This window comes from Heptranchias perlo, chromosome 4 (genome assembly GCF_035084215.1).
Source record: "Heptranchias perlo isolate sHepPer1 chromosome 4, sHepPer1.hap1, whole genome shotgun sequence".
In the NCBI taxonomy this organism is placed as follows: Eukaryota; Metazoa; Chordata; class Chondrichthyes; order Hexanchiformes; family Hexanchidae; genus Heptranchias; species Heptranchias perlo.
In genome coordinates this window covers 136,070,959-136,098,462 of record NC_090328.1, presented here as the reverse complement: position 1 = coordinate 136,098,462, position 27,504 = coordinate 136,070,959, and the positions used below count along the sequence as shown (strand labels likewise).

The 27,504-nt window shown below is 41.5% G+C and overlaps 1 protein-coding gene across 9 annotated transcripts in view; it reads left to right on the top strand.

The window, feature by feature from the left end:
• Positions 1–27,504, top strand: part of LOC137321295 (multiple PDZ domain protein) — a 326,443-nt gene that overhangs the window by 211,689 nt on the left and 87,250 nt on the right. For 4 of the 9 annotated variants that reach the window (XM_067983664.1, XM_067983660.1, XM_067983661.1 and 1 more), the window contains 7 exons: positions 1,279–1,368; positions 6,451–6,555; positions 10,466–10,552; positions 10,796–10,867; positions 18,391–18,568; positions 24,659–24,855; positions 26,009–26,100. In XM_067983664.1, the coding sequence (XP_067839765.1) occupies positions 1,279–1,368; positions 6,451–6,555; positions 10,466–10,552; positions 10,796–10,867; positions 18,391–18,568; positions 24,659–24,855; positions 26,009–26,100 (821 nt within the window). The remainder of the gene's footprint in view (positions 1–1,278; positions 1,369–6,450; positions 6,556–10,465; positions 10,553–10,795; positions 10,868–18,390; positions 18,569–24,658; positions 24,856–26,008; positions 26,101–27,504) is intronic. The other 5 variants (XM_067983665.1, XM_067983663.1, XM_067983662.1 and 2 more) reach the window with 4 other exon arrangements.

Here is a 27,504-nt window from a genome sequence, read left to right as displayed (position 1 = left end):
GGATCATGGCTTGTGGGATGATTTTAGTTTGTTTCTTGCTGCACATTCTCTCTGTAGTTAAAGTTGGGCATGGAGGCTGTTGGCTGGGGATAAACAGCAGGGAGCCTGATCTCTATAAAAATGCTATTGGAGAGCAGGTGACTGGTAAAGCTTCATTGCAGAGTTAAATTAGCAGGGTGTGAGGCTTACCCATGTTAAAAGGAAAATGGAATACAGCACCTGAATTTTGAAACTTAATTGTGGGGAGTTGAGACACTCGAGAGACCGTGTGCATGTACATGTTTCCTACTCCTGAAATCAAACTGCTTTCGAGCAATGAAATAATTATCTTCCAAACTTCACACATGTAATGTAATTATGCCCAAGTACAATAATAAAAATTGAATTTGAAACTATAGTTTTGTAAAATAGCTGTCACAGTGACTGCTTCCACTGCAACTTTGGTTGTGTGGGTGTAATGAAGAACGTATTTGGGTAAAGTGAAAGATTCCAAAGACAGTAGTATTAGTTAAAGGTTTAAATCTTGAAAATGGCTTTTGTCATTAATCTCAGTTGAAACTCATTGTTATTCTCTCTCTTATAAATAGTTGTGTGTTGTTCTATTTTGAATAGATGATTGAACGTGGGTGTTTTTTATTGTTTACCATTTAACCTAATGGGGCAATATGGAGAATATTGCACAGTAGGTTTTGAAAATACAGCAATCTACCTTCATATTTTTGTGATTTCACAGAGAAATTTCAAGAAGTACAAATGCTAGAACTTTATTGTTTTAGGTATACACCAGAGAATTTAGACAGCAAAACAAAAGGGGGGAAACTTTAATTGTAGTTTTTGTACCTTGTCACTATTGTGCGTGGCCTTGTCGCTAGCACACTTTGATCAATTTTCAGAACCCTTCAGCGTAGCAGGAATCATTGCATGAGTTGTCAAAACAACCTGGAGTGGTCAATGAAATAACCCTGCTTACAGGGTTGTTTTTTTTCTTCAGTTTTGAGTAGTGCCAGTCGTAGTAGTACAGTTGATTGCTACTTTACTGTGTGTTAAAGTTTCCCTTTTAAAATTTTACCTGAAAAGTGATTAGTGGCAGAATGTAAAACGTGCAGCATATGTCGATATATTGCATATCTATCCTTGTGATACAATCGTGAATGGTACACAAAGCATCCTTATTCCTTAATGTAGTTGACTTCTTTAGTGCTAACTCTTAAAGTTTTTTTTTCATCTTTTTCTAACTTCATTTACATTTCCCTCCATTTCATCCTTTTTTGTTCCCAGCCAGAGACTCTATGTAATCGTTCATCAACATTTGCTCTTAGCGGGCAGAAACGTACCACTACTAACCCATTCTCCCTTGATTCATCCAAGGTAAAAGCATCATTTTACGTGTGATAGTAAATCCCTTTGAAAGTTATAAGCTCCTTCTTCATTATTCAGCAGTATTTGTTCAGTGTGCTGGGTCTTTTGTGTTTCATTGCTCTACAACTAAACAAATAACAAATACTCATTAAAAGTTAAAACTCCAAATTGCTCAAAACAATTTGGTATTTCTATGGAATTTTCAATGATCAACAGTTTTTGGTCAGGCTTGTGAACAGGTAGCTCTGTGTTCTATCATTCTTATCAACTGCATTGTCTGTTGTATGTTTGTTTGCTTTGGGAAGCTGCGTTCTTTGGAAATGCCTATATGTTGTGGCATTTAGATAATCATTAAGAGACTTCATACATTAGGAATTGTTCTACTTTAATGAATTTGGGTTTATTTTGGTGAGTAGGTGGTGTAAACTGGATGCAAATTAATTTTGCACAAGCTCTTGATAGCAGTACAATATTTAAAGCTATATTAGAATCATAGAAAGGTTACAGCACGGAAGGAGGCCATTCGACCCATTGAGTCCGCGCCGGCTCTGTACAAGAGCAATCCAGCTAATCCTACTCCCTACCCTTTCCCCGTAGCCCTGCAATTTTTTTCCTTTCAAGTACTTATCCAGTTCCCTTTTGAAGGCCATGATTGAATCTGCCTCTACCACCCCCTCGGGCAGTGCGTTCCAGATCCTAACCGCTCGCTGTGTAAAAAAGTTTTTCCTCATGTCACCTTTGGTTCTTTTGCCAATCATCTTAAATCTATGTCCTCTGGTTTTTGACCCTTCTACCAATGGGAACAGTTTCTCTCTATCTACTCTGTCTAGACCTTCATGATTTTGAATACCTCGATCAAATCTCCTCGCAACCGTCTCTGTTCCAAGGAGAACAACCTCAGCTTCTCCAGTCTATCCATGCAACTAAAGTCCCTATCCTTGGAATCATTCTAGAAATCTCTTCTGCACCCTCTCTAAGGCCTTCACAACCTTCCTAAAGTGCGGTGCCCAGAACTGGACACAATACTCCAGTTCATGGGATGTGGGCGTCGCTGGCGAGGCCGGTATTGATTGCCCATCCCTAATCGCCCTTGAGAAGGTGGTGGTGAGCTGCCTTCTTGAACCTCTGCAGTCTGTGTGGTGAAGGTTCTCCCACAGTGCTGTTAGGAAGGGAGTTCCAGGATTTTGACCCAGTGACGATGAAGGAACGGCGATATATTTCCAAGTCAGGATAGTGTGTGGCTTGGAGGGGAACATGCAGGTAGTGTTGTTCCCATGTACCTGCTGTTCTTGTCCTTCTAGATGGTAGAGGTCACGGGATTGGGAGGTGCTGTTGAAGAAGCCTTGGCGAGTTGCTGCAGTGCATCCTGTGGATGGTACACACTGCAGCCACAGTGCGCTGGTGGTGAAGGGAGTGAATGTTTAGGGTGTGGATGGGGTGCCAATCAAGCGGGCTGCTTTGTCCTGGATGGTGTCGAGCTTCTTGAGTGTTGTTGGAGCTGCACTCATCCAGGCAAGTGCAAAGTATTCCATCACACTCCTGACTTGTGCCTTGTAGATGGTGGAAAGGCTTTGTGGAGTCAGGAGGTGAGTCATTCGCCACAGAATACCCAGCCTCTGACCTGCTCTTGTTGCCACAGTATTTGTTTGGCTGGTCCAGTTAAGTTTCCGGTCAATGGTGACCCCCAGGATGTTGATGGTGGGGGATTCGGCGATGGTAATGCCGTTGAATGTCTAGGGGAGGTGGTTAGACTCTCTCTTGTTGGAGATGGTCATTGCCTGGCACTTGTCTGGCGCAAATGTTACTTGCCACTTATGAGCCCAAGCCTGGATGTTGTCCAGGTCTTGCTGCATGCGGGCTCGTACTGCTTCATTATTTGAGGGGTTGCGAATGGAACTGAACACTGCAATTATCAGCGAACATCCCCATTTCTGACGTTATGATGGAGGGAAGGTCATTGATGAAGCAGCTGAAGATGGTTGGGCCTAGGACACTGACCCGAGGAACTCCTGCAGCAATGCCCTGGGGCTGAGATGATTGGCCTCCAACAACCACTACCATCTTCCTTTGTGCTAGGTATGACTCCAGCCACTGGAGAGTTTTCCCCCTGATTCCCATTGACTTCAATTTTACCAGGGCTCCTTGGTGCCACACTCGGTCAAATGCTGCCTTGATGTCAAGGGCAGTCACTCTCACCTCCCTTGGTCCATGTTTGGACCAAGGCTGTAATGAGGTCTGGAGCCGAGTGGTCCTGGCGGAACCCAAACTGAGCATCGGTGAGCAGGTTATTGGTGAGTAAGTGCCGCTTGATAGCACTGTCGACAACACCTTCCATCACTTTGCTGATGATTGAGAGTAGACTAATGGGGCGGTAATTGGCCGGATTGGATTTGTCCTGCTTTTTGTGGACAGGACGTACCTGGGCAATTTTCCACATTGTCGGGTAGATACCAGTGTTATAGCTGTACTGGAACAGCTTAGCTAGAGGCGCGGCTAGTTCTGGAGCACAAGTCTTCAGCACTACAGCCGGGATGTTGTCGGGGCCCATAGCCTTTGCTGTATCCAGTGCACTCAGCCGTTTCTTGATATCACATGGAGTGAATCGAATTGGCTGAAGACTGGCTTCTGTGACGGTGGGGATATCAGGAGGAGGCCAAGATGGATCGTCCACTTGGCACTTCTGGCTGAAGATGGTTGCAAACGCTTCAGCCTTGTCTTTTGCACTCACATGCTGGACTCCACCATCATTGAAGACGGGGATGTTTACAGAGCCTTCTCCTCCCATTAGTTGTTTAATTGTTCACCACCATTCATGACAGGATGTGGCAGGACTGCAGAGCTTTGATCTGATCCATTGATTGTGGAATCGCTTAGCTCTGTCTGTAGCATGTTGCTTCCGCTGTTTAGCATGCATGTAGTCATGAGCTCTAGCTTCGCCATATATACCCCCAGATCTCTTTGTTCCTGTATTCTTTTTAGAGTTGTGCCCTCTAGTTTATATTGCCTCTCCTTGTTCTTCCTACCGAAATGTATCACTTCGCATTTTTCTGTGTTAAATTTCATCTGCCACGTGTCCGCCCATGCCACCAGCCTGTCTGTATCCTCTTGAAGTCTATCACTATCCTCCTCACTGTTTACTATCCTTCCAAGTTTTGTGTCATCTGCAAATTTTGAAATTGTGCCCTGTACACCCAAGTCCAAGTCATTAATATATATCAAGAAAAGCAGTGGCCCCAGCACTGACCCCTGGGGAACACCACTGTACACCTCCCTCCAGTCTGAAAAACAACCGTTCACCACTACTCTCTGTTTCCTGTCCCTTAGCCAATTCTGTATCCATGTTGCTATTGCCCTCTTTATTCCACGGGCTGCAGTTTTTATGATAAGCCTACCGTTTGGCACTTTTTCAAACGCCTTTTGAAAGTCCATATACACCACATCAACTATATTGCCCTCATCTACCCTCTCTGTTCCCTCATCAAAAAACTCAATCAGGTTAGTTAAACATGATTTGCCTTTAACAAATTCGTGCTGGCTTTCCCTAATCAATCCACACTTGTCCAAGTGACTGTTAATTCTGTCCTGGATTATCATTTCAAAAGTTTCCCCACCACTGAGGTTAACCTGACTGGCCTATAGTTGCTGGGTTTATCCTTACACCCTTTTTTGAACAAGGGTGTAACATTTGCAATTCTCCAGTCCTCTGGTACCACCCCCGTATCTATGGATGTTTGGAAGATTATGGCCAGCACCTCTGCAATTTCCACCCTTACTTCCCTCAGCAACCTAGGATGCATCCCATCCAGACCGGATGACTTACCTACTTTAAGTACAGCTAGCCTTTCAAGTATTATTGGTCTCATGTAATTGTTTAGCCAATGGCCCGTATGGCTTGACATTTAAATAATTTTGTGTAAAATCTGGAAACTGTTTCTTGCTGTTGTAATAAGGAATGGAGGTGAGCTGGGGTAGATTGAGATGCACTGTTTTATACCTTTTTTATTGTGATGTGATCGTGGTTAAATAAACATCTATGAAACTGAAGACTGAAAGCCTGCGACAATATCTGATTGCCTAAATCTATTTGAGAACTCTTCCCAAAATAGATGTGCATTTCTCCACAATGACAATTGAAGGTGAGCACATAAGGTCTTTTACAGATTCCACATACCTCTTTTGACAAGGAAATCAGTTTTCAGAGTACAGAACTCTATCAGCAGTTGGTTGATACTTGCACACTAATCACATTTGCTATCTTCTAAATGCAGTATTTCATTTTCCATATTTCATTTAATTCTAATACCCATATCCTGTGAAGAAAACAGCTTAGAGACAGTACGGAATAAACTATTCGTAGCCAGGTACCACATTAAGATTTTGTTTGTAATAGAATTTAGAGTTGGATAGAACGTGCTATAGAATAAAGAGCTATTTTGATGAATGCAAAAGAGCCTTGTTTACATTGTAAATAACTTGTATCCTGGGAGGCAAGGCAGTCGTTTTTATCCCATTACCAAATCTCCTGAGTTAGTAGAAACATAGTAATTTTTTTATGGAGTTAGCAAATCTCAATAAAAGTATAGTGTTATTAACATAAACAAAATTTATCTCCTGAATAAAAACATAATTCAGAACATGCTGAAATTTCAGCATCTCTCTGTATTTGAGGACAATTTGTATGATTTCCATCACATCTTCTTGACATGAATTAAGGAATTAGATTCTTATTTGGTAGGAAATATTGGTTGTGGGTTTGGATTAGGTGAGAGAGGAAATCGATTAATTTGGTCCTAAAGAAAGATAAGCTGAAGGTACCAGCTGGCTAGTAAATTCAGTGATTCTGGACTCCCAGTGGGAAGCTGTGTTCGTGTTCAAAAAGAGTATGGGTCGGAGCAACATTACAAACCGTAGCCCCGCTTCTCTGATCCACACTCCTTTTAAGCATGGTAACCTTTTGGGAGTGCAGGATTGCTGAATTTGCCCTTGTTCCTAACTGAAAATGCCTATTTGGACCTTGTGATGTTAGGGATTGTCATTTTTTGTGAGAGTGTTTTGTTGCAGATTGTGACTTTACTTTTGTCTTGGTTTCAGAAACAACCTTTGTCTTTCCTGCAGTCTAACCCCTTGCCTGAATCGAGCAGCGGCAGCGGCAGTACTAACCCATTTGCTGACTCTTTTCAAACCCGCATTAGCCAGGTTGGATGATGCTTGCATGTTCTTTTTTCAGTCTAAGTGCCTTTTTTTGGAGTGTTTGCTTTTATGTAATTACATTTTAGAATTTTAATTATTACTTTATAAGACTAAAAAGTTAACTATAGTACTTCGATATATATTACTGTTAAGAAATATCTTTTACCAATATTCTAAACCTGTTCTGTCTAAACCATATTGTATTAGTTGATAAGTGAAATTTCATGTTAATTTGCATATTCCTGTTTTTCTTCTATTAAAGACAAATTAAAATATTATATCGGGCAAACTTTAAGCATATTCTGATGGAGAAACTAGGTGATATAATGGATTAGAACCCAGTCCTTTCATCTCTGGGGCCTTCTTTTCAATGTCAGCCCCAACTGATGGAATGAAAGTATCCTGTCTCTGCTGGCTGTGAAGATTCTGTATAAAATGAGTTTGAGATAGTCTTAACCCAGTTCCTGGTGGGAATGAGTCCACAATTGCAAACTGCCCTTAACTTGTCACTGAATTGAAGATTATCTCAGGTGGGATATATTTTCCTCTGTTCACTGCTTTTTAGCAAAGAAGAGTAGTTTTGAGTTAAAGAGGTGCCTCTACTCAATCTAATATTTGCTAAAATTAGTGAATGGAAGAAAATATTACATGCAGAGAGGCTAAAATATGGATGCTGTGGAAAATTAAATGGTGCATTTTAGGGCATTATCCTGTGGTTAGAGTTGATGCAGGTTGTTGGGGCAGAGAAACATGAACTTTAATTTAACTCATTGACCTTGAATTATTTGTTGCTGGTATTGGGAACAACAAGCAGAAAAGTTCCTTTTCCCAGCACAAATTTCCATGCCTTAGAGCTGAAAATTCACCTATTAGGATTCTAAAGGAACTAGATAACGTAGTCCATGACGAGCTGTTTCACCTTGTCCGGAACTGTAGAGCCAGCTGACACGGCCTACACTTGAATGACGGTAAATTCAAAACTAATCTGCGGAATCAATATTTCAGTGAGTGAATGGTCAATCTATAGAACAGGGTCCTTTGGGAGACGGTGGAAGCAGATGAGATTGATTCATTCAAATGCAAATTAGATAGATTTCTTTCAGAAAATAATATTTTGGGAGACAGTATATGAATAATTTGAGACATGACATGTGGTAAGTGTAGCAGGCTTGGAAGGAACAGTTCGCTTTGGACCTTTGGTTCCCAAAGCTCTCCACCTTGAGGCAAGGTTTTCCTTGCCTCATGCCTGGATCTGTTGTAGACTAACATTGCTATGATTAGTCAACAACTCCATTATCATTGCATCATGCGACTACAAGATGGTAGAAGACGAACTAGATGGACCTTTTTGTCTAACAACTCCTATTTTCCTAGCCTACTCCCATCAGTCACTGTTATAAAGTACATTAATGTATTTTTTTGTGAATCGTGAATTGTTTAAAGTGGTGAAATAGGGAGCTCATCTTGTTTCCTCACATAGGAACAGGAATAGGCCAGTCAGCCCCTTGAGTCTGTTCCGTCATTCAGTTAGATCATGGCTGATCTGTGCATCAACTCCATTTACCGCCTTTGATCCCTATCCCTTGATATCTTTACCCAACAAAAATCGATCCATCTCAGTTGTGAACATTTCTATTGAACCAGCATCCACAACCTTTTGGGGAAGAGTGTTCCAGATTTTCACTACCTTTAACATGAAAAAAATGATTCCTGATTTCACTCTTAAATGGCCTAGCATTAATTTTAATATCATGCCCTCTTGTTCTAGATTCCCTTACCAGAGGAAATAGTTTCTCTGTACCTACCCCATCGAATCTCTATTATTTTAAACGCCTCAATTAGATCACTTCTCAACCTTCTAAACCCACGGGAGTACAAACCAGGTTTATGCAACCTGTCCTTATAATGTAACCGTTTATGCCCTGTATAATTCTGATAAATCAGCGTTGAACTCTCTTGAAGGCCAATATATCTCTTCTAAGGTTCAGTGCCCAAAACTGAACGTATACTCCAGATGGGGACTGGCCAAGGCTGTATAACTGAACACTTCTTCACTTTTGAATTCCAACCCCCTTGAGATAAAGGCCAACATTCCATTAGCCTTTTTGATTACTTTTTGTACCTGTGCACTAACGTGATTTCTATTAGTGGTTTTTGTACATGGACACCTAAATCCCTTTGCTCCTCCAAAACTCATAGTCTCTTGCTATTAAGAAAATATTCCGATTTGCCTTTCTTAAATCTAAAGTGGCTGACCTCACATTTCCCCATATTGAACTCCATTTGCTATAGTTTTGCCACTTAGCCTGTCTTTGTCACTTTGCAACTTGCTCTCTCTATCCACAGAACTTACTATCCCTCCTAATTTAGTGTCATCTGAAAACTTGGACATACAACTCTATTCTTTCACCCAAGTCATTGATGTAAATGGTGAAAAGTTGAGACCTCAGTACAGACCCCTGGGGAACACCACTTGTCACATCCCACCAATCAGAGAACATTCCCTACTCTCCTATCTCCCAACCAATTACCGACCCATGTCATTAGGTTACTTTCAGTTCCATGTGCTTTCGTTTTTGCTAATAAACTCTTATACAGTGCCACCTTAGCAGCACCATCTGGTCTGCTGATTAGAGGCGTTTTCCGACCAAGAAGGAAGGGAAATCGAGGGGTGAGTCACTGTGCCATTCAGTGTCACATGTCCTTGCATAAGTGTTGACAGTAGTGTGGGAACAGATTGCCTTTTCACCCTCTCAGCATAGGGGTGGGGAATCTAAAGAAGGAGATAAAAACAAAAAAAGGGGAGAAAACAGCACCAATAGTAGACAGATTTGTGTGCAATCGCTATATTGTAAGTATCGCTTTTTAAGACTCATCTTTACATTAAAGTAATGGAGGAGGTCTTAAAGCTGCTGCATTCCTTGGAGTGATAAAACTGTTCTTGATGTGATGGAATTGTATACTTGTCTCCCCAATAAGGTTCAACTTCAAAATCAATGCTTATTTTCTTTGTCCCTTGCTAATTTCTCCCCTCCTTTGCAGAGGGCATTGACTCAAAGCTGAATTACATTTCCACAGGTGTCAGTCCCTCATCTCTTTGAAAACTGACCCACATGATCATCATTCATGTGTAACCCTTTACAATTACAAGCTGTTCTATCATAATGGCAGCACAGCCGTGTCCAATCCCTCCACACATGTTCACCAACAGCAGGGGTCACTGGATAGTGATCAAGAAGAGGAACCATGACCAACTTTTCCTCCCTAATCCTGGGACAGTGAGGCAAATTGTATTGCCCTGACTGCCACCTTGGCTGAAATCCATTAACTCAACATGGATTGAACTTTGGAATCTTTTTGGTCTGTTTGGTTTAGGTTTAGTTTGGGTAAACTCTCTGACACATAGGAAAAGCCTACTTTTTAGAAACCTTTTTTCTTTATATTGAATTATTTGTGGTTCGCTGAACCTTAATTATTTACTTTTAATATAATTTCCATATTATGCCATCAAAAGTAGTATCTAATGTATCAGAGATACAGATAAAGATATGTTTCTGAAATACAAAGAATTTTTTTCTCAATATCTCTTCACTCTTCCACCGCCTCTCTGTTGTCAGTCTGCTTGTCCGACATCCAATCTTATATTTTCCGAAATTTCCTCCAATTAAACATTAGTAAGACTGAAGCCATTGCCTTCGGTCCCCGCCACAAACTCTGTTCCCTGGCCATCGATTCTATCAGTAATGTGACTTAAATATCTGGAACAGAGAAAACATTTAAAGAAATAGCCTAAAGATGCAAATGTTTTCTTTAGTCATACTGGCTTATAGCCTGACCTGCTGTTTCACAAAGTGCGATTTTTAATGAGCTGGTTGTGAATATTCCTTTTTCTGATAGCATTTGTGCATTTTAATAGACCTCTACGGCTTCAAATGATGAGAAGGCCTTCTGTCAAGCCCCCTATTTTATGACCAAAAATCCATTTTCTGAAAATAAATTCAAGGTTAGTGAATCGCCTTGATGTGGTCTTGATTTCTATTGACACAGCGATGATGTAATAATAAGAGGGACAAGTACTGGATTTCATAAGTAAATTCAAAATGTTTAGTTGAATTACAGATTTCAATTATTATGTATTTTTGGTTCTACCTTGATAGCTTAATAATAAAAGGAAATCACCAGTAACCATCTAAAGTTGAGGATTTTTTGCCTCGTTTCAACCATTTGTTTTGTTTTGTTGCCATAGGTTTCTGCATATCGAGCTAGGACTTTTCCACACCCTTCCCCAACTAACCCATTTGCAATCAATCCATTTAAGGTTTGTCTCATCCCACTGGGTTTTTGGATTAGAAGTGGCTGCCTATTCTGTGCTGTAATTTACACGTGCATGTGATTCTTAAGGGTGATGTGGAAAGTTGAATTAAAATGGGTAAGGGTGTGCTGCATTGGGTGGAGATCTTGAGTACATACACACATTTAAGGTTCATCACTAAATGCTCAGATTCCTACTTTAATTCTTGGGAATTTTGGGAAGTTAGCTGCAGTTTACTCCGGTTGTGTTGAAAGTGACAGCAAGGAATGGGAAATTTTCAGTTGTGTATCGTAACTTTGTAATTATGCTTACAATATTTCACCCAATAGTTTAGCAACTTTGCAGAGTGAATAGCTGAGCCATACAATGCAGGGAAGTCCCAAGTTCGGTACCTAGTCTGTGTCATGTTCGTTGATCTCAGCAAGGGCACTACAATTGGCCATAGAGTAATGAGAAAATTGAGCCAATTTCCTCTTTCTGATTTGCTTCTTTGTGAGGTCCTGGAAGTGTGTTTATGTGGAAGCTTTCCACAACATTCACCTGAGGAAGGAGGAAACCTCCGAAAGCTTGTGAATTTCAAATAAAATTGCTGGACTATAACTTGGTGTTGTAAAATTGTTTACAATTGTCAACCCCAGTCCATCACCGGCATCTCCACATCATGCGGAAGCTGGCTAAGGACAGGATCGGACTTCGCTATGGTGCCTCCCAATGGCTGATGTCCTATGAACCGTCACTGTCTGGGCTCAAAAAAGAATAATCACTTGGATGATATACCGTAATGTGACCGGCACCTCTGGAGCCATGCCCCAATAAGGAGTTGTTGCTTTGAGGAGAGGAGGAGAGAAAATTATTGCAAAAAAAGTTTCAAAAATTTCTTCAATGCTTTCTATTTTTATTACAATTTTTAAATTTAAATCCTGAAAGGTCCAGTAAGTATGCCACAATATGGTTGTTCAGGACCCACCAGGATTCAAACAAAAATGTTAATTTCTAATTTACCTGTTTCTGGAGTGAGTTTTAATATTCTTTCTTCTTTAATCTCGATACACAAATAAAAAGGCTGCCCTGCAAATTGGTAAGAAATAAATTTGAACATTGTTCCTTTAAAAACACATAATTCTGGTCTTCTTCCCACTATTGATTATTACAATTGTGACTCCAGGTTAGGTAAGAAAAAAATTGGTTAGGTTTTCCACTTATAGCCACCAGCAAAGTATGCCTGTGTGAATTTCAAACAAGGCTGTAATAGTCAATGTGGAGGAGGAAAATGTTTGCTGGGGCACATTGAGTGAGGATCACACCTTTTTAAGCCACAAGCAAGAGGCACAGTCAACTGCAGTGGTGGCTCAGATGCATATCCCATTCGGGACAGGTCTTTTCCCAATGTCGGTAACAAGTTATTGACCATAAAACTCTTGCAACCACCTGTAATTTGTGTCCTTGATATCTCATATTTGACGTTTTAGAGCCTCTATAATTTAGATAATTAGGTGAAAGATAGACATGAATTTTAACCCCCCAAGACGGGGGGGGGGACATAGTGGGGGGGTTAAATTGTAAAAAGTGGGAAATCAGACCCCAACCCGCCTCGAACACGCCCACTTCCGGTTTAACCAGGGTGGGTGAGTAATCCACTCTTGAGAGGCGGGTCGGTAAGTATAATATGTTAATGAGGCTGCCTCAGATTTTGTCAACCATTGGATTTAATGGCTGCGGGCCGGATTTCCCAGGGCTCAGGGGACCCGGCTGCTAAAGGGAGGCAAGAATTGCCGGATCCAGCACTGCTTGTAGACCAGGAGGTGCAGGAGTGCTTCCCCCCAGCCCCCCAAGCTAACTTGCCGCGATTTCTTGCTCCCCACGATCGGCCGACCCCCTCCCCGCGCTTTCCAGACCCTTCCCCGCAATCTCTCCCCCTAAGTGATCTTTCCCGAAACCAACTTTTCCCCTCCGCAATCTCTCCCCCAAGTGATCTCTCTCCCTCTCCTCCGCGATCTCTGCCCCCCCCCCAACAATCTTTCACCCCTCCCCCACCCCACAATTTCTCCTCTTCCCGCCATCTCTCCCTCTCTCCTCTCTGTTCCCCGGTTGCGGCCTTGTACAGCAGGCTTTCTCGTCCGCCAGCGGCCAGCCTCTCAACCTCTGCTTTTTCCATAATTCAGTCACCGTCCGCTTGCTCCCCGCCTTCCCGTAAATATCAGGGCCGTATTGTCTGGGAAAGTTATTCCAAAATTATTCCATAGTTCATGGGAAAATTTTCTTGGGACAGAAATACAATCCTCCTACCAAGAAAAATTCTGCTTCCCAAGCCAGTAGAACTTTGGGTTTTTCTCCTAATCTTTTCGAACAAGAAAGAGAAGTTAGCATCCCATACTAGAAATAGAAGTTTCAAACTTCATTTGGTTGTAATTGATAATGTTCCCAGGGACAGTATGAGGTGGTCCTCTGGAGGACATGTTAATCACTGCCAGCCAAACACTGAGATTTTAGAAACTCGCAAAACGTAGTTTGAAGGCAGTTCAATTTAAAGTGAGCAAATCATCAGTACAAGGTTTTCCCTATTTATCTTTACTTCATTGTCCAGGGGATGCCCTGACTCTGGTGTTTTCACATTTACTTGTAAGTGCATGGTTGACTTGTTCAGTTTTGCTCTCAAGTCACTGCACAGACAACAGTCCTGAATTTACAGGGGAAATTGGGAATTAGACATATCATAACTGGAATTTGCACTAGATCTATCCCTCATAAATGTCATTTTCAGACAGGGAACTGTCAGACAGACAATTGACCCCCCCCCCACCATAGTCTCTTCTAGACTGTTTCAGAACCATACAATTTGAATGCTCCTCCCTTTATGCAAGGGAGAAGATTGAATCAGAGTGCCACCTGTAGCAGTCATATTTGTAGTACTAGACCCAAGACTGTTTGAGACCACTGGACCTAATTATTTTTACAGTCTCCGAAGACCTCACTATAGCATGGTGCTTTAAGGTTGTGGTCTTTAGTTCAAGTTCTTAGCAGATTGTTTCCATATGCGTTGCTGTAATGTCTCACTCTGGTGGCATCTTTGAGGTAGCTAATGAAACCCCTATATTTGAAGAGTTAGGACCCAACTAGACCAGCCTTGGCACATACACAGGCTAATACTATATGCCTAGCCAAGTCAATGTGCATCTAGACATGCAGCATCACTGTAATGAGGTAGATAAACAAACAGGAAGGGAAGGCTTTGTATTTGATCCTTGTGTCTTGATGCAGTGCAAATATAGGGAGGATTTCCCTTTGTCACATTTGTGTGACTTATGATATGATTGTTTTGTATAATTGTGTCAGACCCATTTGAACCTGCTTGTGTATTTATAAGAATGTTGCATTGCTTGTTCTTGTCCTGAATTGCAGAGTAAGTAGCTTCAAGTTCTGGCAGTTCATCAACCTTATGTTGTTTGCCTTTCTGATATAGACAGTCCTAGGAGTACATCTGAATTATTCCTGTGTCTCAGAAGGCCTTATTTCAACAATTTTACTCAGGATGACATGTTTCAATATTTGGAAATTACTTCTTTTGTTTGGTGACAAAACCGAAGGCAATCGTATTACTAAGCATTTCCCTACCTTTTTTAACTCTTTGAAAGGTTCAAACTCACTGCACTCATTTGACCTTTATGCAGTTTCCCTTGACCATATCAGCCAGGCAGCACCATAAAGTAATTTACAAGCTTTAACAAAGCATTATTTCCTTTATTTGGCAAGTGCTCCCCCCCCATTTTCTTGTTCTTTTTCTGACTTGATAGAACTTTGAAGCCCCTATTTATGTGTTTTTACTTTCATATTTACTTGATTTCATCACTGCTACTGCCACTCAAAAATGTCAAGAATCTTACAACCTGAATCCTCACCTGACGAAGGAGGAAGCCTCCGAAAGCTTGTGATTTTCAAATAAAATTGTTGGACTATAACCTGGTGTTGTAAGATTCTTGACATTTGTCAACCCCAGTCCATCACCGGCATCTCCACATCATGGCTACTCAAAAATATGGTATGCTTCTGAAATGAGCCATATATCTACAGCAGCAGTAGAAAAACATCACATGACCATTTTAGTTCCAGTGGAGACTAGGAATAATTTCATGGTCCCGGCTAAGAGTTACAGCTTGGAGAATCTGGGGCAATATTGCCCTGTCTCTTACCTGTGCTCCCTGCAAGCATGGCTTGTTCCATTTGGACGACAACCTATTCATTTGTATGTAGAGATTGAACCACATTGAAATAATATTTTTGTTTCATGGGGAGGGTGGAGCTTTAGGAACTGCAAGTGCTAGTTTTGATGCAAAAAGAACATTTTCAGGCTATTGTTTGGATAGTGAATAGGATTGAAAAAAAAACCTGATTTTGATCCTCAAAGACAATGGGTCAATTGGACTTTTCTTCCCTTATTTTTCCTTATATCCTATAGTACAGACATTTGGCCCATTTGGCTTATCCTTCATAGAAATATTCAATTTCCCCCCATCAGAGCATCTTACTTTTTTTTTTATTCGTTCATGGGATGTGGGCGTCACTGGCGAGGCCGGCATTTATTGCCCATCCCTAATTGCCCTTGAGAAGGTGGTGGTGAGCTGCCTTCTTGAACCGCTGCAGTCCGTGTGGTGAAGGTTCTCCCACAGTGCTGTTAGGTAGGGAGTTCAAGGATTTTGACCCAGTGATGATGAAGGGACGGCGATATATTTCCAAGTCGGGATGGTGTGTGACTTGGAGGAGAACGTGCAGGTGGTGTTGTCTCTTTAATGACTCGAGTTTTTGCCTCCATTATTCTATGTGAAGTCCTTCCCAACATCAGTCCTGAACTTGCCTTGTATCACTTTGGACCCACGTCCACTTGTCCGACAGTCATGATGTAACTTGGAAGTAGTACTCAGGATTAACCTTTCCTAACTTGTTTAGTTTCTTGTATATCTCGAAGATGCCTTTTCATTTGCCTCCTTTCAAGGCTTAAAGAGCCAAAGTTTTCTAACCTTTCCTCAAACTCAGCCCTCTGACTCTAGCAATCAGCCTCATGGCCGTTCTCTGTACTGCTTCTACAGCTTGGATATTTTCCTTGTGTCTCAGTGACCAGAATTGAACACGGTATTCAATTTGCAGCCTGTACAGCTTCAGCATGATGGCTTCAGACTTATACTCTACTCATTTGGCATTATAGCTCAACATTGGTTGATTTTTTGATTGCTGCTCTGCAACGACTGGATGTGGTCAGTCCTTGATTCTGCTATCATTTGCAGGCCACTTTCAACCTCTCCCCTAGCTGGTTCGACACCATTCATTAAGTATGTCCCCAATCTCTTTTTCCAGCGAATATATCTTTGCACTTAGCTGTGTTGAATTTCAGCTGCCATAGTTCTGGTGAATATTGTCTAGGTCCTTCTGTAACCCCTTGGCTGTTCCATTAGATTCCACTGCCACCCTCCCTTGTTAGGTTTTATCTTTGATAAATGAGATACTTTTATATTAAATGGCATTTATACCCATTATTTTTCAAGTACTCTAAGCACAGTTTTAAGTAAATCTTGTTGTACTAGTAGTATACACTCTATTAGTTTTTCTCAGTCTTTCCACATCACCAGTAATGATCACTTGCCTATCTGGCGCACATTACATTGGGTCGCCATGAAGGCTCTGGTAAAGTTTACTGAAATGGAGTGATGTTGCTGCTCAGGGAGCTTTTCTGTCGATGGTAATTGAACATTTAGTGCAATGGATAATCACTTTCTTTGCTTGTAGCAGTCTGATCTTGTTGAATCTACTTTATGTTCACTGTAGAATTTTCATGCTGTCTTTTGATACGTTTTTGTTTTATTGCATTGGTGATTTTTTTTAAAAAAGCTTTGTTTGGCTCAGGCTTTTGGAAGCTCTGCGTTTATGTGTTTGCTGAATCTAACAACTGACAACTTTGTCTTTCAATACAATAACTATCATTTCAAGAAATAATAGTATTTAGAGATACGTGGGGGTAGGGGGGGGGAGAAAAGGTTAGACTAATAGGACTTGTTTATGGTCATATTAACCCCCCCACCCCCCACTTTTTTATTGGTCTTCAGACTTTGTTATTTTTTTCAAGTTTTAATCCTTCACATACTGAACTCAAGGTTCCAGCTGCTGTCCCACAAAGTGGAAAAATCAAAGGGAGAACGTCATGTAGTGATTGGTTTCAGTTAGGTATTGGTAAAATTCTGTGAGTCAGTCTACTTCATAGTTGGGGTTCTTGCATATTGTGGGAGACCCAAGAAAGGCAGAAAATACTTTAATTGAAAATGAAGTCTCACTGTCAAAGATAGATTTTGTGATTTTATAATCACAATGGGTAAAGCCAGACCATATAATTATAGGATTTATCTATGCCACCGTGTTGTTTTGCTACATGTTAATACCAGGCTATGCAAGAATAAGACCTCGACACCCATTTGCCCATGAGCTGCACAGGTACAACTTACCCAAATTGTACTGTGCCTGTCTAGACTTCTCTGCATCCAGATTTGGTGGGCTGGGCCATTTCTATGGCCTGGTGGCACCCCTGGCACATGCTTGCTTCCTGGCAAAGTCTAGTATGTGAAAGAAGGCAGGAAAGTCAACTGCCATTGCAGGCCTGAGAGGCTTGCAGAGGTGGCACTGGTTGCTGAGGTCAGGGCTATCTGGCTGCTGTTCAAAAGCAGACATCCCTGAAAACAAAAGGAAGGACTTACGTGCAAGCCCACTGCGATCAGAGAGGGGCTAGGGGCAAGACTTTAAGGCCTGCTTCTAATCTGGGTGTCTTACCAGCAAAACTGCAAACAAACAAGGCAGGTGGGGAACTCCCTTCCCATCTCATTTCCAAGAGGGTGCTTGATCTGCACCGAGCTCTGTCCCTTGGGGGAAGACCAGAAATCCTGGGCAACATTGGGTCTCTGTCCCTTTTTGCTGACCATTGAGCCCTGGGAACTGACCCTAGGGAAGTTGTCTCCTGGTATTCACTATAGTAGTTTCATTGCAGTCCAGTCATTCCTTGCTCAACAGAGTGATTTCTGTGTTTATTTACTCTAAAGAGGCCTCTAAACAAAGCTGACCTAAGAATAGTTAATTTCGGCTGAGACGAATTGAAGTTAAATGTAACAAGTGAAAGGCCACATGAGGGGCACTCCATAGTTGTATAGTTTCGGTACCAGAAGTCAAATTTGCCACAAGTGCACCTTGTGTATAAATCACATTGCTGTAATATACATCACACTTTCCAATTCACGTTCCATCAGTGAAAATAAATGCTTCCATTTTGTGTCTCTGTTTAGCTTTTTTCTATTGTTTTTATATTGCTCAAGCTGTAACCTAATATGCCTTATTTTGAGTATTGTGTAATGCTTTCTTTTGTTTGGTTATTTAACTAAAAACCGTAATGCTTTTCAGCATGAATGTATATATCTGAATGTAGAAATATATTATAATTTCAGGCTGTCTTCATTTCTTGTTTGCTTTGTGCCTCACTCTACTATGTGTTTAATATATAGACCTCCAGCCAGCCAGACATAGAGAATGAAATAATATCGGCACTCACAGGTCCACAGCTGTTACCACCTGAATCTGTTGAAAAAGAGGAGACCAGCAATATTGTGGCATCTCTGGGGAACATGGATATTAAGTCAGAAGATGGAATGGAGGAAGATGATGAATTTGGTTACAGCTGGAGTACGTACTTTCTGAAAAAAAATTGAAACATTGAAATGTGGCACATCAGATATTAACTTTCCACTACAATGGATCTTCTTAAACTGCACCAACACTAATAAATAAAAATATAACCTGAAAGGAGGGCAGTATTCTCAATGTGAGTCCTTGCGATGCAAATACTCCAACTATCCCATCCAAAAGACCACATGGTTAATGGTTTTTTTTTACGTCTCTTGCACACTGAAGAAAATCTTCTTTTAAATTTCTTTTGTGCAATGTTGTGGAAGCTTAATACTCCAGATTCAGAAAACTGACAAAGAACCACTCAGCTGATGTCAGCTGTGAGCTGTGTCAGTGAGAAGCTTCACTGAATTAGTGAGGGTCGGTCAGCATTCTGAATACTAATCTGGAAGCACCAACAATTTTTTACTGGGTGTTGCTGCGTAGGCAGCCACTTCTGAGTTTCAAAATGACTAGTTCTGCATTAGTATCCAGAACCAAAAAAGAAGCATTTCCTGACTGATTTAGCGTGACTGTCTTGTAAGAGTCAAGTGGTTGCTGGCTGTCTGGTGGCTTCCCGATCCTGTCTCTCTGTGAGGCTACACTGAGAATTAGAATAAAGATTTTCTCTACCAAATAAAGTTAAATATTGTTGAAGAGGGTGGAAGGAGTATTTTGCATTGAAAGTGCTTCCCTCTGCCCATGATTAGAAAAGTTAATAACTTAATAGTTTGGGATCTTTGCTTTGCAAGTAGAACTATCCATATCCGCTTGCATTAACCATTGCTTAGATCTACTCTCCACTAATCGACTAAATAGAATAGAATTTTAGAGTTCAGAACAATAGGCTTTGATTTGATAATGTAAAGATATTTCTAGAGATATGAAAGCCTTTGTATGACGGATACTGGCTTGCCTAACCCACTTAAGCTCATTCCCTGCATCTGTCTGTGTCACCTGCAACACAGCAAGTAAAATTGATTTATTCCATGTATATAGTCCACAGTGTAAGTGTAACCAATCCTGATTCCAGACTTGGAGATATGTTAACCATTTTAATTTTTTACTGTGACAAATTATCCATCCAAAGGACCTCCAGTCAGGTTTAGCATAATATATGTTCTTCAGTGTACCATTGTCCTTTATATGATTTCAGGGGCATTTATCAATGAATGTTCCACCTGCTTGTCGCTGAAAGAAAAAAGTGTCTTTTATTCTTCCAGTTTTTTCCCCTTATTCCTCCTGCCATGAAAGCATTGACTCGTTCTGTTGTATGGGTCCAAAGGTGTAGGCAGCTCTCTGGGATCTGACCGTTTCTTCATGTGTGGATCCGGATGGTGAATGACTAGTGATGTTATCCTGTCCTCACCTGACCTTTACATACTAATACTTTCCCCAGAATCGCTAGATAGCAATCAGAAGTGGGAACCCTGCCTGTGCTTTTTTTTTCTCTCCCTCCTCCCTAAACCCAGCGACTGAGACCAGTGCTGTGCCTCCACCACTGCCCCACCCGAGGTCAGCTAACTTAGTATGTATTAGAGATTGAATAGGGGACCATTTTAGTTTCTAAGGCCCAGTCCCATAGCACAAAGTATATTTACCCAGTGAGGCACTGAGGAAGCTCCATCTTGACTTTACAGAAATTTAAATGGATTTATTTATGAAATATTTACTTCCAGCTCTCCTGATAACTCAGTTTGCTGTGACTGAGCAGCTGAGATATACAGATCAAAAAGGTACCAGTTTTGATCCTTGGGGCCCGATTTTACCAGGGGTGCGGGTTCTCGGCGGGTGGGCAAGCGGGCGCGTGGGTAACGCGCCCGGAGAAATTAGTGGGTTTCCCGCGCGATCGTAGCAGGCAACGCACTAATTGGAGCCACTTACCTGCTCCTCCGGGTTTCCCGCTGCTGGTCTGCGCGTCGGGCGGGCTGCGCATGCGCAGTAAGCTCTGTCAGCTGGAGGCGCTCTATTTAAAGGGGCAGTCCTCCACTGACAGATGCTGCAAGAAATAGCAAAGATGACTGCATGGAGCAGCCCAGGGGGAAGGCTGCTCCCAGTTTAATGATGCCTCACCCCAGGTATCAATACATGGGGTGAGGGGGAGGACAGAGATCTTCCACCCGGCGGGCGGGAGGAAGCGGCCTGCCTCTGCCACCAGGAAGGGCTGGCTCGAGGTGGCAGAGGGGGTCATCTGCGCCACCAACATATCGCCCACCTGCACACAGTGCAGGAGGCGGTCCAATGACCTCAGTAGGCCAGCCACAGTGAGTACACGTAGTCTTTCCCCTACACTCCGTCTGCCACATCACTGCCCCCACCCCACATCTCCTTCGGCACTGCCAACACTACTCTGTCACATCACCCCTCATACCCACTCAAACCCCATCCTCATCTTACCTGCACCGACTCACCTCGCCAGTACTCATCCTGCCACTACCACGCAACCCAATCCTCATACAATCTCATGGCTCTATCCCATACTCACCCTCTCGTGCATCTCTCTCACGGCCAGCCTCACTCAACCTGCCACCACCTGTGCTGCAGCCACAGGGCATGCATCACATATGTGCAGTAGGCAGCGTAAGGCAAACGTGTCGTGAGCATGAAGGGGATGCACAAGGGTGTTTGAGGGTTTGCCATGGTTCTTACTTCTATTGAATTTCAGAACAACTCACATCACACATTCTATTGGCACCACTACTGCCATGTCTTCGCGAATCCTGTCCGGTTTGTGCAATAATGCCCGCTTCTGGGTATCACTATGAGGACCTACCACTGATGCCACACATTGTGTCACTGCAGAGTGGGTGTAGGTGTATTTGCAGGGCTCTTCTGCGCAGACGACTGAGAGACATCGGCGATGTCCCCGGTTGCACCCTGGAAGGCTGTGGAGGAGAAGTTCGGGAGGGCAGTGGTGACTTTGACAGCGAAAGGTAGGAAGATGGTGCACGGGCCAGCCAGGAACAGCTCGGCATGAAAGACGCTGCAGATGTCCACGACTACATGTCGAGTGACTCTGAGCCTCCGTGTGTACTGCTGCTCAGGGAGGTCCAGGAGGCTGAGCCTTAGTCTGTGGAACGTGTGGCGAGGGTAGTGCCCTCTGTGACGCATCTCTCTCTGCGGTAGCCCTCCCTCCTGCTGTACAGGTGGATGTGTCACAGCACTTTGTTGTGGAGCTCCACGTGTCAGAGGTGGACGGCGTGGATGGCGAGGCTGGCGATGTTGTGCCGAGGAGGTCATGACTGCAGCTACGGCGGCCCCCATCCGCAAGATGTACATCTGAGGGGGTCCGCGAGGTAGGTACATGTCTCCGGACCCCGGGGTAAGTGTGCTGGTTGGTGACTTTGACCGTCAGGAGGAGGGTGGTGGAGGCCACACTTTGTCCCAAGTGACAGAGTGGCCTCCTGCAATGGGTGAGGGTCTCCCCCTCCCCCCCACCTGTCAAATGGACCTTTGCAGCTGCCACAGGCTGACAGCTGCAACACGTCCATTCGATCTGGGAGTGTTTCCCCCAGTGTGGGAAACAGTCCCATGTTGATCCAAAATCACACACAGTCCCTTAATCAGGTCAGTTAATGACCTGAACAAGCAAAGTAAATACTCTCAAGTGGCATCCCGCTGGCTTTAATTGCCTGCGGGATTCCCACCAGCGGGGGCTGCGCGCGCACGCCGGCGCGTCATCGGGGAACCCGGAAGTGGGCGGGATCCGGTCGGGATCCTGGATTTTACAATTTTCGAGGCCCCCCTGCCGAGAACGCACCCGATAGCGGGTGCTAAAATCGGGCCCTTGGTCTCTGTTGTCTTGTTTGGTCTCAGCCAGAGTGGCCTTAATGTCCCGAGGTTAGGAGGAAGAAATTGGAATGGTTTCTGCTCACTATCTAGCAACTTGTAGACATTGGGTGAAGTCAGGATCAAGTAGCTTTCCAGCACACTGTCTAGGCTCAGTCATGAAGAATATACTGGCAAAATAGATAAATAGGGACTTGAAGAGTCATTTAACTAGGAAGAAATAGCAGCAGAGAAAATAAAAGCAATCAAAAAGAGCAAATAGAGAAGCCAGAAATAGGTGAGGTTAATGTGCAAATGAAAAAGAATGTAACAAAAAGGATACCGTGCAGAAGGAATAAAAGAAGTGGAGGAGGCAAATCAAATCGACCAGTTATAAATGGGGAAAAAAACTGAGATAATGGAACAAGGTGTTAGCTTGGATGAAAAAATCAAGAGAAAGGAGTAGTGTTAATTACAAACAAAAAAAGAGATAAAGTACATGTCTTGCAATGCTTGGAATGTGAGAAATAAATGGGGGGAATTAGGAGCAATTATGTCACAGGAAGATACTGATTATATAGCACTAGTGGAAACCTGGCAGCAAAGTGGCAGGAATGGAAAATAAACATATTGGGTTATAATATTTTTAGAAGGGACAGAATAGGTAAGAAAAGAGGAAGAGTGGCATTATTGGTGAAGCAAGGAATACATGCTGTAGAGAGGATAGATGTACCATAAAAGAGAGGTTCAGACAGAATTAATATGGTTAGAGATCAAGGATAAAAAGGGATTGTTACGTTAGTAGGGCTATACCACAAGTCCCCCAATTGTGGGGGAAAATTGAAGAAGAAATCTGTAGACAGATCAGTAGGACTAACACAAATGTTCTAGGAGATTTTAATTATCCATTCATTAATTGAGACAGGGAGTGAGTAAACTGAGAGAAGGGATTGGAATTCCTAAAATATATGCAGGACCCCTTCCTCAAGGCATATGTTTGTACGCCTACAAGGGGCAAGGCTTTACCAGATCGAGTGATGAATAACAAAATAGATCCGGTAGATGAGTTAAACGTGGATGAGCACCTCAGGAATAGTAACCATAATATGATGTGGTTTAGGATCCAAATAGAAAGAAGAAAAGTTAGTACAAAATCAAGGGCACTGGATTGGAATAGGGTAGATTTTTAGAAAGAGAGCCAGCTACGATGAGGTGGAAAGAAAAATTAACACACAGGACTGTAGATCAACACTGGGTTATTTTTACAATGGAGTTTGCAAAAGTGCAGAATAAAGATATACCATTAGAAACAAGTTTCAGAATGTTGTGGATAAATAAGGTTAGAAAAAACTAAAATTGAAGCGGAGAGCCCAAATCTATGACAAAAAATAAGAGAGATTACGACAAAATGAGGAAAGAGGAATATAAGAAAAGGAAAGGCAGAGAGTGAGATAATCTCAAAATATTAAAAAGAACAATAAAATATTCTACAAAAAAGAAAATTGTTCAAAATGGGGTGGGATCTCAGAGGTGAAGACAGTGAATTAGTACAGGATAAATTTAAATTGGCAGGGATACTTAACAAGTATCCCTCCTTAGTGTTTACAAGAGAGAAGGATATGGTGGAGGAGGTAAATTCTGAATTGGTTAAAAGTGAAATGTGACTCCAATGCTGTGTCAAATCTGGCTTTAAAAAGTGCTCAGGGGTTCCTTGCATTTTAAACGTTTAAATGTTAACCATTGGAAAGAGGAGCTTTATGCATACACATAGTCATACATGCACAGAAGTCTCTCCTGGGCAAGAAAATGAAATATTGTCTGGCTGAAACCTATACTGCAGCCTACAGTTAAGATTGGTAGCTGCAGAATAAAAGCATCATTGAGGTACCAGTCATTACATTATTTTGAACCTTCATGTATCTGTTTGTTCAGGAAGGCTAGGATTAATCCTTATTCATTGTAACTGGAACTATTAGTGTATTGCATGAAATAACCTAGAAATTCCAGATAATTACAATTCCTTTTAAAGATAAAATAATTTGGCATTTTATTATTTTTCAAGACAGTAATTATAATATTTGTTACAATAAAGAATTTTGCATCAAATAAAATGATTGGTATGCTAATGGTGGTGATTTTATATTTATATTAAATATATAGATTCTGTAGACTGGAAAAATGCTTAATTCATTTTTGAATAAATGAATGGTTGTGTTTCATAAACACTCTACACTCTTCTGTTGCTGAAAAGCTGGGAGCAGTATAAGGGAAGTTGAATCAGCTATAATGAGTTTTGGTAAATATCTTACTCAATTTTTATGGTCTTCACAATCCACGAAGAGAAGATCAGAAAACGGTATGGAAGCTTGGCGGGGGAGCTTCATATGATTGAGCTGGAAAAGGGGAAGAGCGGGCTGGGCCTCAGCCTGGCTGGCAACAAGGACCGATCCAGAATGAGTGTTTTTGTAGTTGGCATTGATACAAATGGAGCAGCTGGCAAAGATGGCAGGATACAGATTGCAGATGAGTTACTGGAGGCAAGTATCTCTTACCATGCATGCTTCACATGACACTGGTATAACAAAGAGGTACACTAGCTATTTAAGTTGGTAATGCAATTAATCTTCTCAAATAGACCTGCTCATGTGTATTGTTCTCATTTGATGGACCCCAGTGCAAGGAAACAGAACTAAGCATTTGTTTTTATTTTACATGATGTGATTCTTGCATTTTATCATGTATTTTTATTAGTGGATAAAGAAATTCAGTAATTTTATTATCTAATTATCTAATCCAAATGTTACCTTGCACAAATGGGTTCCTTTAACATTGAAATGTTGTCTACTAGAAATGCCTGGTAAACTGTGTTGTCCTCAGCATTGTATTTGTGTAGCTATTTTTTCCCATATATCCTCCCTACAATATTTTTGATTTATTTTCCCTTTTTAGGTTCCCCACGTACCATAAAGTAGGATAATTTCACTGATCTGAACCTCCCAGCTAGGAGCCGCTCCCAAAGGGAATCAAAGAATCAGTGCTGATGTGTTTCTTGCCCTATCTCTGATGCAAACTCCTGTCCTCAGCTGGGCCGCTGAGTTTGCCCTACTGTCCCATGATTGAGAAGGCAAGCAGGCATCCAGTTCCCTAACCTCGGCTGTTTTGTTTGTGAGATGGTGTTGAAGCATTTTTTAATACAGTGCTCCCTCTACCTCCGGTTGGCACCTTCCTAATGTCAGCTGAGCTGAGATATGAAACTCCATAAGTAGAGATTGTGGATGCACAGTCACAGCCTGCCACTTTATGTCACAGTTCAATTGTACGCCAGCAGGATGAGGTGTCTCCTGCTATATTTAAAATCAAATTATTTAAAACTATTTTTCTCTAAATCTTTTCTTACATTTCTATCACTTTTTCCACCAAAACATAAAACATAAAAAACAAACTGATATTTTGTCCCTCGCATTTAATTCAAAAAATAAATATTTTTGTAATAAACAAAGACTGATATATCAGTCTCAATAAAAAAAATTAAAAGCCTAGACTCTGACGTCATTGTATAATGGATTTTAGCCACTTTACAATTTCTGTAGATGATGTATGTTTTTAAGCTATTTGATCTTTGGCAAGGTAATCTCTTGTCAAGATTGGATATCTTTAATCCTAATGTTACATATTTTGCTTTGTTTGCAGATAAATGGGCAGTTACTGTATGGACGAAGTCATCAGAATGCTTCGTCAATAATCAAAGGTGCACCATCAAAAGTAAAAATTATTTTTATCAGGTGTGTTCAATTTTTGCTAATTAAGCTTATACTATATATTATACATTCAGGGTGTTCAATTCTTAATTACTGATAATATAATATAAAAACACAAATACACACTCTCACAGTTGAAAACATTTTGTTTTATGCTGCCATGTTGCCTGTCATGTAAATTGGGGTTTCTCTGGTAAACAATGAATCTTGCTGTTGATGGGTTGCCCAAACTCCTCGAAATGGTGCTGCAGAGTGGTTTAATCACTGTTTAGTCAGCAAGATCAGGGAATCTGACTATTGTAGGTGCATTCTGAAACTAGTCAATAGACATAATTTGCTGATAGAAAATTACTACTTATTTTGGCAAATCTTGGAATCTAGACACCAATGAACTGATATTGGCTGTGGACAGCATTCAGTAAAATTTCTAGCTTCACACAAATAAATGTTAAATTGTCAAATTAATTCCTAATTCCAAGATTTGTCATTGCAAATAATCCAGAGAAACCCAACTGTGCGTAAACTAATTGATGCGTTATTTTCGTTCATTTCCATATTTATCAACAAGATTAATTCTATTCAATAGAAGAATCCAGCACTGTGAACTTCGATAAAGTGGGGAATGTGGGACTGAAAAGGGTGGAAAAGACCATTGCGGTCTACCTGGCTTCTAGGAAATATCCCATTATGCCTCTCATACCCCTCTAGCATATTTTTCTCCAGGTCTTTATATAGCTCTCCCTTGATTTTGCTGTTCCAATCAGCCCACTCTGCCTCTTTGGCAGCTCGTTCAATATATTCCCCATGTCTGCGTAAAGTAATTAAATCTGAACTGTCTTTTCACTCTCCCCCTTCGAAGTTTTTGTTGTACAATCTGTATCTATATTAAACACTTATCTTGTACCCTTAAGGACCTTGATCATACTTTGAATGCCCTTCCTTCCAGTTAGGGTAATGTGTGTGGGAAAACCTGCTACCCAAACAGAACAGTACCCTGTAGAGCAAAACTTCAGTAACAAGATAGAAGATTTGATAGCATATACAAAATAACAGCTGGTTCAGGAATGTTGCTTCAAGGTTATAACAAAGGTTTTGGATGGCTGCACACTACAAGAGTTGTTTTTAATGTCAGCAAAAAACCTTGGCCATGTTGCAGCTTGTGACATGCTCCTAAACCATCTGTTCTATACCTGTGTGGCACATAAACTGTCTATGTCGCACAATCATTTTTGATGCTGCTATTCAATGATTTTCTGCTTCCATTCAAAAAAAAAATTGACCCTGTTTTTTTTAAGCATAGCTAGCAGCTGCTGTCTTCTGTTACATAAGGGAATAAGCAGCAGGGAATCTAAAACAATTTTCAAAATGTATACCTGAACCTCATTAATCTTTTTGATGTCTGTTTTTCGAATTTTGAGCTCTAGATAT